This window comes from Acartia tonsa, chromosome 1 (genome assembly GCF_053477335.1).
Source record: "Acartia tonsa isolate MP-2025a chromosome 1, ASM5347733v1, whole genome shotgun sequence".
Lineage (NCBI taxonomy): Eukaryota > Metazoa > Arthropoda > Copepoda > Calanoida > Acartiidae > Acartia > Acartia tonsa.
Genome location: NC_137260.1, coordinates 59,813,898 through 59,827,457, shown reverse-complemented (window position 1 = coordinate 59,827,457; position 13,560 = coordinate 59,813,898). Strand labels below are relative to the sequence as shown.

The following is a 13,560-nucleotide window of genomic DNA, read 5'->3' as shown; positions in this document are numbered from 1 at the left end:
TTTAATTTTCTATGTATTGCAAAATTCAAATGTACTAGTATATTTAAAATTACATAGAATTTAAAAATGTTTCATTTGTGAATGTATTTTATTTCAAAGAAATTTTGCAAAACTTTTTTTTGCAATTGAAGAACCATTACCCCCCTTCTTTCTTTCTTCCTTTTAGTTTTCAAAAAAAGGAGGGGGTTATTGCTGAAATTTTTTTTTAATTCAAGAACGGTGTCCTAAAGACATTTCGGGAAGATATGCGTTTTTTATTAGTACAGTATCTTTCAAAGCTAAGCTATTCTATAACTAGGGTATATCTGTAAGTCCGATCTTCTGTAACTAAAATGTATTTTACTAGCAGATTCGACCCTAGCTTCCCCCCCCCCCCCCACAAAAAAATAGCTTAAAACCATCACAGGTCCAGTAGGTATATTCTCTGATGAGCAGAGCCCAATCGGTTCAGCGGTTACCGATATCATACAAAAAAGGAATACAAAATTACAGTGGGGGGGAGGGGGGTGTCCCAACCCCTAATAAAATAGCTTAAAACTACCACTGGACTAGTAGGTATATTTTCTTAATTATAGTTCCTAATCAGTTCAAGAGGTTACCGAGATTTTAAGCTTAAGACAGACAGACTTCATATTCTTTATGCTTTCTGTTGCTGCGCTACTTATGAACAAAAATCCTTGTTACAAATGTGAACGAGACTGACAGACTTTTTTGAATTTGCTGAAATAAGCAAAAATTGGAAATTTGTAATTATCAGATCTGAAAAAAAAATAAGCCATGTTTAGTTAAGTGTAGGTCAGGCATATTAAGACACACTCGATATATTAAAATTGTGAAAAAAATCAAATTATATAAACCTATTCAACTTTTACAAAAGTAATGCAAGCAGGGATATTTAGAAGTTACAATTTATAACAGGGCTAGCAGCCACGAATAAGCCGTCAATTTAACCAAGGCGCAGCTGACAAGCTTTGATTAAAAGAATTTAAATCAATAAATTACGACATTGACTTTTATTTATAATTAGATTTAAAAATATGAAAACATTAAGTTTTAGCAATTTTTATAATTTTAAATTTTAATGTAGATGATATATGACTTTATTTTTACTTTTGTTCAATAAACAGATCTATACTATAGATTGTATATACAGACAACTACCTCCCTTCCTTTTTCAAAGACCCATTTCTAAATTATTTTCTGCTACTTGGCTGATTTAATATTAGCGACACCATTTGTTGATTTTTAATGACCCAATAGGAAAGTTGCACAAGACGGTTGAGATGGGGAGATACAGTTATTTAACCCTTTTTTCCTCTAGTGTTTACTCTAATGTTCAATAAACTACTAAAATATATATAATAGCCAATATCTAAGTTACTTTTAACGGTTCAATTTCTATATTTATGGTTATATCTATCATTATGAGAATAAAGTTAAATTTATCATTGTGAGTTGTGCTAAAGAATTTTAAAATTACAGAAATGGAATGGTTGTATATAATATGTAACTAATTATAAAGACCTGATTTTTGGAATCTGAATTTATAATTAGAATGTACTCTACTACCACCATCCTCCCCACAACAACAATGTCTTTGTCATACATCAGTTTACTCCAGTTTGTAATAATTCATAACTTGAGTCATGGCGGCGGTTTTTGTGACGCGGCAGCGGGGGCCGCCTCTGGTGGTGGTGGGGAGAGGGAGGAGATCTGCCCCTTTCAAGATATTCCGGACGAAATCAAGAAATATCCGACGCTGCAGCTTGTAAGTTTTACAAGGATAAGTATGTTCAATTACTTTGAGTAGGGGAGGTAAAATTGCTCTCAATGTTGGACGTGTCTTTCTTCTTTAATGCCAAATTGGCAAAGATTTAGTTAGAAATATGGTTAAGGTGTCCATAGAAAGGTTTTTACATCAAAAACTCTAAACATTACATGGTCTATCTCCAAGATTTGAAGTACTTAGAGGGTTCAAATTTTGAGTGATTGGTTTTTTTTGGAACCCCCGTTAACATAATGTCAATATATAATTCATTCATTATAAAAAAAAACGTTGTCTTGGCTTTACATTGTATAAATTTTTATACATTTTCAACACACACACACACACGACCACAAAAAACAGGGATTTGAAATCATTCTTCCTCCAAGAAAATTTTATTGATTATTTTTTATTTTACTTTTTACATTATTTGATGTTTTTCTAACTTTTAAATATTTTACTTTATATATTTTGTATGAAGGTAGAAGGAGGGTATATTTACCCCTGATTAATTCCCGAAACCTTTTTCTCATTTATTTGTACTGCAAAATAACAACAGTATTTAGGCACGCATCCTGTTGTGAATATGGGTATTTGAATATGTTAGGGAACCACTCCTCTGACGTCACAAATTAGCCCAATTGGCTAGGTTTTTAGCTATAACGGCCTTATCCAATGGAATATCTTTATTTGCTTGAGTTATTCATAATGTATATACTTGCACCTTTGATATAAGCTCATATCATATCCAACCTATATTCGCCCATTAATATCTCATCCATACTTACACATTCTGTTTTAACATAAAGGGGGATACACATTCTACATGAATTAGAATCGACAAATATTATTCTCAAATCTCTTAAACATTCTTTAAAGATCAAGAAAGAACTTTTATCCAACCTCTTTTTATAAATAACACTATCAAAGAATGAACTATTCAGAAATTTTCAGCCTAGTTAAATCTCCCTAAAAAATAGGTAGGTTGGTTCAAAGGACAATCAAATTTTACAGGGAAATTGCCTAAAATTTAGTTGACTATAGAAAGGGACGGAAATCAATCAGGGATCTAAAGGGATAAGACAATCACCGATAAATTGAGGTACATACCTAATGATGATGCACAAAATTACCCCTTCTGTACGTTCTGGACATTCAACTGAATGAACCAACCAATTAAAATTGAATAAAGGTCCAAAAAAATTGCTAAGCCAACGATTAAGAAAAGGTTATTATTAAACTTTAGGTACTAGTATAATAAACAGCCCATTGTCCCCTCTATCTCACTCTCTGGAAATTAATGCTGAAATTGTCAATCTTCCTACATAGTACACAAGTCCAGGTCAGGTTTTACAAGATTCTGTCATCTTTATCACACACAGGGAAAAGGGAATGTGATTCTGACAAACAATTCTAAAGGAAAATTTCCCCACAACCCCCTATTTTTTTTCTCCCTTCTTTCCCACTCCCTTTCAGTTACATAAAAAAAAAGTTTTACTCCAACTTTACTCCAACAAAATATCAAATTTTGCGGCATTTTCAATTGGAATTAATTGGCTGAATAGCAGCACCTGATCACATGCATCTCATTTAAATATTTCATTGACAGCTAGTAGAGTGAGGTTTTTAATTCAATTGGTTAATTCCTTTAATCTGCAATCAGAGGTTAGGTTAGGAGAGCCCAATAGGAAATCTGCGAAAATCTATTTGACCTTTTTTCATTAATCAACAATAATAGGGCCTGATTTTTCATCTTGGATTGACTTGCTGGTAACCTTATTAAGAAACTTTTTAGCTGTCTTTATGACCTTACCTTTTTATATGAACAAGGACTTCCTGGCGACCTTACTCTTATTACTAATCTTTTTGTCTTTGTTTTGGCTAGTTACTACAGAATTAAAACAACCCCCCCTCACCCGGGTTTTAAATTATTTCCTTATCCCCCCCCCCCCCATCTCCATCCACCTTTATTTTCAATTTTGTTCCAAACTAAGGAGGGGTTGGCAGTGCTCCAGAATTGAGTTACAAGAAAGTACCCATTAGTCGAATAACACACAATTCAACTATTTTAAAATTCCAGAAAATTATTATTTAGACGCCATACTGTTCAACAGTGAGCATACCTGAAAAGCTGGAGATACCTGACAACCTGGCCTCCCAGTCCTCCATTGTATCCATCCGTCCAACTATTCTTAATGTTTCCAGGTAAAATGTTATCATAAAGAAGAATAATTTTATTATGACTTATATTATTTCAATTTTTTCCGTTAAAGGAAGCCTGCAGGAAAGAAACCGCTTAAACTATTGCAAGACTGTCACAAGTAGTCATAATACCCCAATTTTTTTATTTTGGGCACAAATTCAGAATGCCAGTAACTGATTGAATTTTTACAACAAAATCATTCTAATGTAAAATTAGTTTTTATTATTCCTTTATATCTATGTAAGGCTAAGATAACCCAAGCTCCAAGACTAGCCTATGAAATTTTATATTATTTGTTCCAAAGTTTGACTCTTAGTTAACTTATATTGAACTCACTCTCTATTATACTAGATGCAAATTTATTGAAGTAATTGTAAATCTAGAGATTAAATTTTAAAGTAGATTACAAAACAAGAATTACCAGGTTTTAGATTCTTACAAAATATAAAGTCAAATTTAAATTTATCTTTAAATGCATGTTTTCTAGGTTGTTAATTTAATAATTGTAGTTAAAATGGATTTATTATTACTTGGATCTTACACCAGATTATCAAGTTCTCGAATAAAGTGAAACTTGTTGCTGGCTAAAACTAAGATTTCTTCCTTCAACCCAATCCCCTCCCCCTCCTACTTTATAAGCGAACTGAGCAATATATAATGTCAATGTTAGCAACATAAATTGACGACAATTTTCCCCCTACCATAATATTCACATGTGTTCTACATCCATTAGGTCATTATTAGACGTCTTCAACTTACTTAATACAATAAAATTGTCTACAGTTTTTCTAACAGATCTATAGTATAGATGTATATACAGACAACTACCTCCCGTCCTTTTCAAAGACCTCTTTCGTCTGCTTCTAAAATATTTTCTGCTACTTGGCTGTGTAAAAAATATAAAATTTTAAGAAATATGAATAAAAACGTTTGATGAAAAAGTTTCATAATAAAGTATTATATATATATATACATTATAACTGTGAAAACATATGCTATGATTAATTGAACTTCTATTTCAAAATTCTTGTGCGCTCCTAGCATCAAGGGGACAATCTCCAACCCCTCCACCATAACCCAAACAATCAAAAAGATTAAATTTAAAAAAGACCAAAACAGAGCTTCCCTGTAAATTGAGGAAATATCTTTTCATTTGTTGACACTCGTACATTCGTCCTTCTACTTTATCCTTATAATAAAGTAACAGGTTGCCTGTCTGTGTGTCTGTCCCGAAGGATCTCATTAACCGCTAAACCAGTATGGTTCTCTTTTACAATGTAGCTTTTCATAAGTCCTTGGTAGATTTATAACAATTTTTTTGCTAGGGTTGGGTAGTTTGGTGCCACCACCCTCCGAAGAGAAATTGCCCCAAAAACTACTTTTATTCCCTTTTCTTTAAAAACTAAAATTAAAAATGGGGTAATCGACGCTCCCCCTTATCCCGTACCTCAAATGCTCCTAGAAATATCAAGGGGGCGTAGCTGTTAGTTGTTATAATAATGCTAATTATTATAGTTGATGTTTTTTTTCAGATTTTTTTCTTTTATTATTTATGATATAATTTTTACAGTGTATTTATGATAATTTATTACAGGTGTGTGGGATTTTGCCGTATTTCAACACGCTATTCATGTCAGCCTAAATATACTTACTATAGGTAGATTTATTATTGGTAGCGCTGCTACTCTATAACTAGGGATGTTACGTCTGTATATTTCAACACGCTATTCATTTCAGCCTAAATATACTTACTATAGGTAAATTTATTATTGGTAGCGCTGCTACTCTATAACTATGTATGTTAGTTTGTATGCTTGTACACGCTATTCATGTCAGCCTAAATATACTTACTATAGGTAAATTAATTATTGGGTGCGCTGCTACTCTTTAACTAGGGATGTTACGTCTGTATGTTAGTTTGTATTGAGCAATCATTAAGAACAAATTATGTTAAAGTCAATATTTCGATTAAAATCTGAAACAGGCATTTCTTTGGCGTTTAGGTAAATTTTTAGGTATCCTATTATATAAAACATCAAGCTTTTCTTTCTCTGTAGCGAAGGATCTCGCTAACAGCGGAACCGATATGGTTCTCCTTTACAATGTAGCTTTTTATAGATCCTATAGGTTTATAAGTAGAGGCCTCTAGGTTCGTAGCTGCTATTACTAAATAAAGCATCTTTCAATTCATGTAAACTATATGCTAAAATAACATACCCGTAGCTACCCTGTATTTGTTCATGTTTGATTGTTCTAGTACCTGATTTGTTTTATGGATGTTGTTATCCTTGTTTTTATATAATATTTTTTTCTTCAATTTATCAAGATAAAAGTACTCTAATGAATGTAAAATTTGATAAATTAAATTTAAAAAATTAATCAATTTTTAAATTGGGCCGTCCATGTATCATTTTTGAAATATTTTGTCATTAAATCAAAAACGAATACGTCCAAAATTAAAATAAAACTTGTACGAAGACAAAGAAAGTCGCTCAATGACGTCATAAAAATGAGGGATGAGGAGAGTAGGAGTGAGAAAGATAAAAAAGAGATAGATAATCCCTCGTTTTTCTACGTAACATGTTGATTTTTTTTAGGGATTTTATTCGTCTTCAACTTGTACCCGTAACCAGCAAGCATCCACTCTATAACTCAATTAATCCGCCAGTCTATCGGTGCTGCTCGTATTTCTTTAATATGTATCTTTCTCACTAGTCTCTTCTTATGACCACTGAGCATCTACTTAAATATCCGTCGGTCTGTCTGTGATTCACAATTTTTCTTCTCATCTGCTAGGCTGTTCTTCTTTCCTTTTATATTTAAGCGCTTTACTGCTTATGAATGTTTTTATCCTTGTTTAAATTATTTTTTGAATTTTGATTTTGTTTTTTATTTAGGAATATAACCATCCTAGTTCATTATGAAGATGGACATTGTGTTGAAGCCATTCATCCAGTCAGGTTCGAGTACATTCTAAGCAATGAGATAGGGGACATTGGAATGTAAAATATACTGGTTCCCAAAGTTTTATACGAAGTTATTCGTTGGAGACTTAAATTTAATCTTAATTGATTGATACAAACTATCATTGTCCTAACTATTCCAACGTTCATTTTTAAGAGGGGTTATTTTGTTGATCATTGTCTTATCTCTTGAGATTCCTGATTTTTTAAAAATTTTAAAGTTAAATTTTTCTTAGTGATAGTAATTTTAGTTAGATCAGTTAATGGGTTAAACATTATAATTCTGTAAAAGTGCTCTTTAGAAAAACCGCTAAAGTGCATAATGCTTTAGATCAAAGTTTTCAATAATATTAGTTTTTTCTTTGTTCAGGATGGAAGAGGAATGTGGTTGTTCTTGTTCTACCGTTTGTCCAGAAAATGCTTTTCTAAATACTACCTCATGTTTGTGTCATTGTCAGGTTATAAGCCAAATATTGAAACTTTATAAAGCCTATAAAAATTAGGGATAAAATTTAAAAACTTTTGACCGAAACATCCCGAAAGACGTCATATTAGAATAGTCCATCAATCTAATATGGCGTCATTCGAAATACGTCGTTCAAAACTTTTAAATTTACCCCCTTTTTTTATAGACAAATTTCTGTGTCAGTTTTTCAGAGCAAACCATATGGAGCAACAATTACGAAAAGGAAGGACATTTTTACATCATATAAAGTAATGATTTGATCAAAAATAAATCCATTTAAGTTTCATTAATATTCTAGGACTCGGAGTGCCCTGTAGGAAAAGAATTGAATCCAGGTAATAGATATTTATCATATCGTATCATAGACAGCTTTCCATGATTATTAAAATGAAAAATATAAGATTAAAACCAGTTTTGTTAGCTCCGAGAAGCCGAAGGCCTGGGCTAACATAACTATTATTAATTTTATGATTTTTATTTTTATATTTGTGGAAAATTGTCTGTAATTAGATGCTATGTATGATTTTTTTTGTATATCTGAGAACTGGTTCTAATCCTGCGGATATTAATCGGTTTCAAAGCCATACTGGAAAACATTATTAATCACTGTTCTTAATCTTTATTTTTATTTAAAAAGATTAGTTCTAAAAGAAAACAAATAATATAGAAGAAAATCATCAGCTAAAATTAATTCAAAAGGTTTCGTGATTTTAGCAGTTTTGTGGGGGTTATACCAAAATTTTTTTTCTTTTTACCTATTTCTGCATGCTAATGAAAATCGACAAACTTTACTTTCCATTAATTTGAAATACACACAATTTAAAATTAACTCTAGAAGTTTAAAAAATGAAAGAAATTAATGATATTCATTTTTTTTAAAAATAAAATATATAATATTATTTTAGAAAGTTGTGAATGTGACTGCATAAACAGGTATAAATAACAAAAATTAGGGATTTAGTAACTGAAGAAAAAACAAACAATGCAAAAAGATTACGTTTTTTTATCAACATATTGCTCAAAGAAGATTATAATCATCTTGTATTCTAAAAATATTTTAACCTAAATAACTTAAAACATATTCATATAACGATGAAGCCCAACCTGTCCTACTTTTGATTCCTGTGCGTCATAAAAAGGAGGGAGATGAGAGTGGGAAAAAAACCCTAAAAAATATATGGATAATCCCTCATTTTTTATGACGTCACAGGAATCAAAAATAGGACATAATGGGCTTCGTCTCATTAACCATTTCGGAACTTGGTTTGATTTAGGCATATGCTAAAATATATTCTTTTAATGAAATTTTAATGGTAAATTGGTGTTTTATACATGCTATATATTTATGTGTGTTTTTCATAAATTCTAAATTATTATTTCTCAATATTTCTATTTCATTCTTTCTATATTATTTCTATTTCTATTTTAAAATCCCTTCTTTTGGCATTTTAAGCGGAAGGTATGACACCTCCAAAATGTTATCTTGTTTTAAAGTTTCGGATCTACTGCAGTTCACGGTAAAATATTGCTGGTAACGAATATTGCCAAAAATCTATGAATTTTAAAGGCTGCTAGCTGCCAAACGGCTGAACGTACAGATAATGCTCACTGTTTTAAGCAGCATAAGAAGGCCTACAAATAATGCATAATTATCTCGAAGTGCAGAGAAATGCGCGAAAAATGCCTATTTTACGCGTTTTTTCTTCAGTGAAGCTTTCCCTGTGCATCATTGGATCTTGGCTATTTCATATTATTTGTAGGCCTTCTTATACCGCTTAAAATGGTGTGCGGGTATGATCTGTACGTTCAGCCGTTTGGCAGCTAGCAGCCTGTAAAACTCATAGATTTTTGGCAATATTCGTTACTAGCAATATTTTACCGCGAACTGCAGTAGATCCAAAGTTTCTGATCAAATGTATTGAAACGCAAATATTTTCAGCAAACTATTTGCAAATTCTCTTCTTTCAAACTTGAAAATTAAATTTTCATATTTTTACCACGAAATAAAAAACAACTTTAAAGTGAATATAGAACTTTACAATTTGTGTTTTTATGAAATGTAGATTTTGGCAAAATTCATTTAAAAGTTTGGAATGTATGTAAGATAAAGTTTTATACAGGGCTTGGTAGCTGACATTTTTTTGGGTAGCTGCGGCTTTTAAAAAACAAAATTGGAGGAATTATTATTATATATCAGTACTAGCGATTACGCCCCCAGAGGCGATTAGGTGCCCTTGAGTTGGGGGGTTGTCGACAATTTTTTCAAGGGGCGATCTTTTGGGAGGGTGGTGGTACCCTCCCCCCAAAAAGTTATTAACCTTTCCAGGACCTATGAGAAGCTCTCGTGTAAAGGAGAACAATGTCTGCTCAGTAGTTAGCGAGATCCGTCGGTACACACACACACAGATCCTGTAACTTGCAAAATAAACAAAGTTGGCAACATCCATAAATGCGAAGCACTGAAACGGTATGACAAACGGACATTAACACTTGTATAGTGTCAGAACTGAATAATCATAATATAAATGTATAAGAGTCAAAGCAAAATTGTAAGTAAATTTGTTGAAAAACTGCTTGATTCAGGATAATATTTATGGACATACTTACATGTTTAGGACTTGATTATAGAGTTGCTTCGCTGATTACATTATACTTTGTTGTCCAAGGAATCAATATACCAAAAATCAGATAAATCGGATGATTAGATCACATAAAAATTTGTTGTTAAAAAAAGTAATAAAAAATCAACATGTTTAAAATGGACGTACGGACATTTTGGTGATGATTATAGATTTGCTACGCTTTCTAAATCGTACCTAACTATTAAAGGAATCACCATGCAAAATTTGAAATCGATAGGACAATTCTAACATGCCTAAATTAACGAAAAAAGCTATCCGTTACGGACGTACGGACGGACCGACCCTAATTATAGAAAAGCTTCGCTTTCAAAAATTCTGGCTTTAAACTAGGGTTGGGCCAGATGTCCGGCCGGATATCCGGCCATTTTCAATATCTGGCCGGATACCGGATATTAAAACTATCCGTTTACAGGATATCCAGCTGTTTTTTGACGCCGGATAGCCAGTTATCTGGCCTGATATACGGTAATTTGCCGGATATCGAACGTTGGCCAGATATCCGGCCGGAACCGGATATCCGGTATTGTAAATCAGCCGGATATCTGGTATCCAGCCAAAAAAAGTATCCGACCCAACCCTACTTTAAACTGCATTTTTTTTGGCGGAAATTAATCATCATATAGCGGCTAATTGCGGTTGAATATAGCTGCGGCTGTTGAGCCTTTTTACAACATGTCGAATGAAAAGTTTATTGTTGATTTCAATCAAGGAGCTTTTTCTCTGTCTATAGTGTGTTGGTATGAAAAAGCGAATATTTTGATTGGACAAATTAGAAAAAATATGATATATAAATACATACTATATTTATTGACCTAATTATCTCTTATTTTCAAATAATTTAAAACATGTGTGTAGTAACGTATTTTGAAAGCGAGGCTACTATAAAATTCACTTCATCTGTCCGTCCGTAACGCTGTGGGGGATATTTTTCGGAGGCCATTTATGATAGAAGCTGCTGATTTTTCTGTTCATAGAAACTCTTTCCAAAGAGCATATAGCATACAACTTAATTGGTCCGTCAGTCTGACGGTTACGCTACAAAATTGATTTATTGAAATTTCTTATCCTTCTTTTCCCTCTTTTGTGACTACTAATTATCTGATCTATAACTCACAATTTCCGTTTGTACATGCATGTTTTTTATTCATTGCTACTTATGAATGTTTTGATTCTTGTTTTACCTAGCCGTGTGAGCTGTGGACCAATAACGTCCTGGTCAACAGACTACTGCCAATGTACATTCGATATTTACAGGTAAATTTTCTTCAAATTATAAAAAAAAAATTTAATTTTGTCTGTGAAATTCTGATTTTGAATAAGCTTTTATGGTTTTTTTTTGTTAAAGGCCAATTCGAATTGAGTATAAAAAATAATAATATAAAAAATACTTTAACCAACTAACATGGCTGAAACATTGTCGCTTTTACAATATTTTTTGATAATTATTAATCTCTATGCTAAAAATCACCAAACCTGTTTAGCATATCTCTTAACGTAGCTACTCTATAATTGAAGTAAGTGCATACTTCCTTTCAGCTGTGATCAATCTTAAAAATTTAAGAACATAGATCGCATAATTTGATATTTAACAATAATATCATATTCAGTGATTTATTTACAATACCTGCCAAAAACCTAAAATTGAATTAATAAAATTTCCTGTTGTTAATATAAAATATCATTATAAGCAACACATGTTAGTGGGAGAAAATAAAGAAATATTTTGCAATCTTAGTTGGATTTAGCGAAGTTAGTCTTGAGTTAACTCAGGTAGGATGAAGACAATGGAGAGAAATAATGAAGTTCTTTATAGTGCAAATAAAAATGGGGATAAATTTATAAACGTTTGGACAAAGTATTCCGTATGACGTCTTATTAGAATAGTCAATTATTTTAATATGACGATTAGAGTAAAACACTAGAGGGAGAAAGGGTTAAATAATTGTATCTCCCTATCGCAACCGCCTTGTGCAACCTTTCTATTGGGTCATTGAAAATCAACAAATGGTGTCGCCTATATTAACACAGCCAAGTAGCAGATAATAATTTAGAAGCAGACGAAAGAGGTCTTTGAAAAAGGAAGGGAGGTAGTTGTCTGTATATAGATCTATACTATAGATCTGATATGACGTTCCTCGGGATTTTTAAAAAGTTTTTAAATGTATCCCTTTTTTATAGGCACTATAAAGAGCTTCTTGGGGTTTAGTTTTTTCCTATCCCTAAATCCCTGAGTTAACCACATATTGCAATTAATCCTTTGCTAACTTAATTATACAAGAGCAAGGTAGAGGAAAATCAGATTTAGAAGAATAAAGAATAAAACAAATAGAAAAATATTTGAGTTTTTAAAAATCTTATAATGCTTAAATACATAAAATCTTCACTTTCCTTAAATAAAACAAGAATGACAACATCCAAAAAAGCAAAGCACTGAAGCGGTAGGACAAACGGACATTAACACTTATATAGTGTCAGAACTGAATAATCAGAATATAAATGTATAGGAGTCGAAGCAAAATTGTAAGTAAATTTGTTGAAAAACTGCTTGATACAGGATAATGTGTATGGACATATTTACTTTAGGACTTGATTACAGAGTTGCTTCGCTTATAACATTATACTTTGTTGTCCCAGGAATCAGTATACTAAACATCAGATCAATCGGATGATTAGATCACATAAAAATTTGTTGTTAAAAAAGTAAAAATTAACATGTTAAAATGAACATACGGACATTCTTGTAATAATTACAGAGTTGCTACGCTTTCTAAATCGTACCTAACTACTAAAGGAATTACCATGCAAAGTTTGAAATTGATGGGACAATTCTAACATGCCTAAATTAACGAAAAAAGCTATCCGTTTGTGACGGATCTGTGTATTTCTTTCTGTGTGTACATAAGGATCAAGCAAATCGCTAAACTAAGGTTCACCTTTACAGTGTAGCTTATCATAGGTCCTGAAAAGGTTAATAAATATTTTGGGGAGGGTACAAACACCCTTCCAAGAGTAATCACCCCCTAGAAAAAATTAACCCAACCCCCACAATATTCTTTTGAACTTTCAAATAAACTAGAATTGAACTCGATATTTATTTTTAGTTTGCATGCTGGAGTTTTTGTGAGCATTGGATTTGCCTTGTTCTTGGTTATTTCTCTGTATTATAATTTTATGGGATACAGATACAGAGTACATCTCCAGAAAACTATTGGTAAGTATTATTTTGTGGAGCGTAGACACTCTATAACTTGCTATGTACGTCTTTGTGACCTTTTTCTTTGAACTCATTTTGATCAATATCATAATTAGTTCAAAATTTCAACAATAAATTATTATTATTATTATTAGATATTGTATGTTAGTTTCTTTTTAAAACAAATCTTTTTTAAAATGGAGTGTGATGCACTCTTCCCCCCTCCCCTTCAGAAAAATAGTTCCCCACAACAATTTTTTTCAATTTTTCTTTTTAAATCTAAATTAAAAATTTGGTTAAAATTCAACCACCTCCTCTATCGTCCTCG

General features: G+C 31.9%; 1 protein-coding gene across 1 annotated transcript; it reads left to right on the top strand.

Moving 5' to 3' along the window:
• The first annotated feature begins 1,506 nt into the window (after positions 1–1,506).
• Positions 1,507–13,321, top strand: LOC145328201 (uncharacterized). The gene is made up of 9 exons (XM_080171799.1): positions 1,507–1,768; positions 3,861–3,970; positions 5,563–5,625; positions 6,866–6,928; positions 7,302–7,389; positions 7,696–7,732; positions 8,303–8,330; positions 11,225–11,293; positions 13,141–13,321. Exons 1-9 carry the CDS (start codon positions 1,556–1,558, stop codon positions 13,319–13,321), a joined length of 852 nt encoding a protein of 283 aa, XP_080027925.1. The 5' UTR covers positions 1,507–1,555.
• The last annotated feature ends 239 nt before the right edge of the window (positions 13,322–13,560 follow it).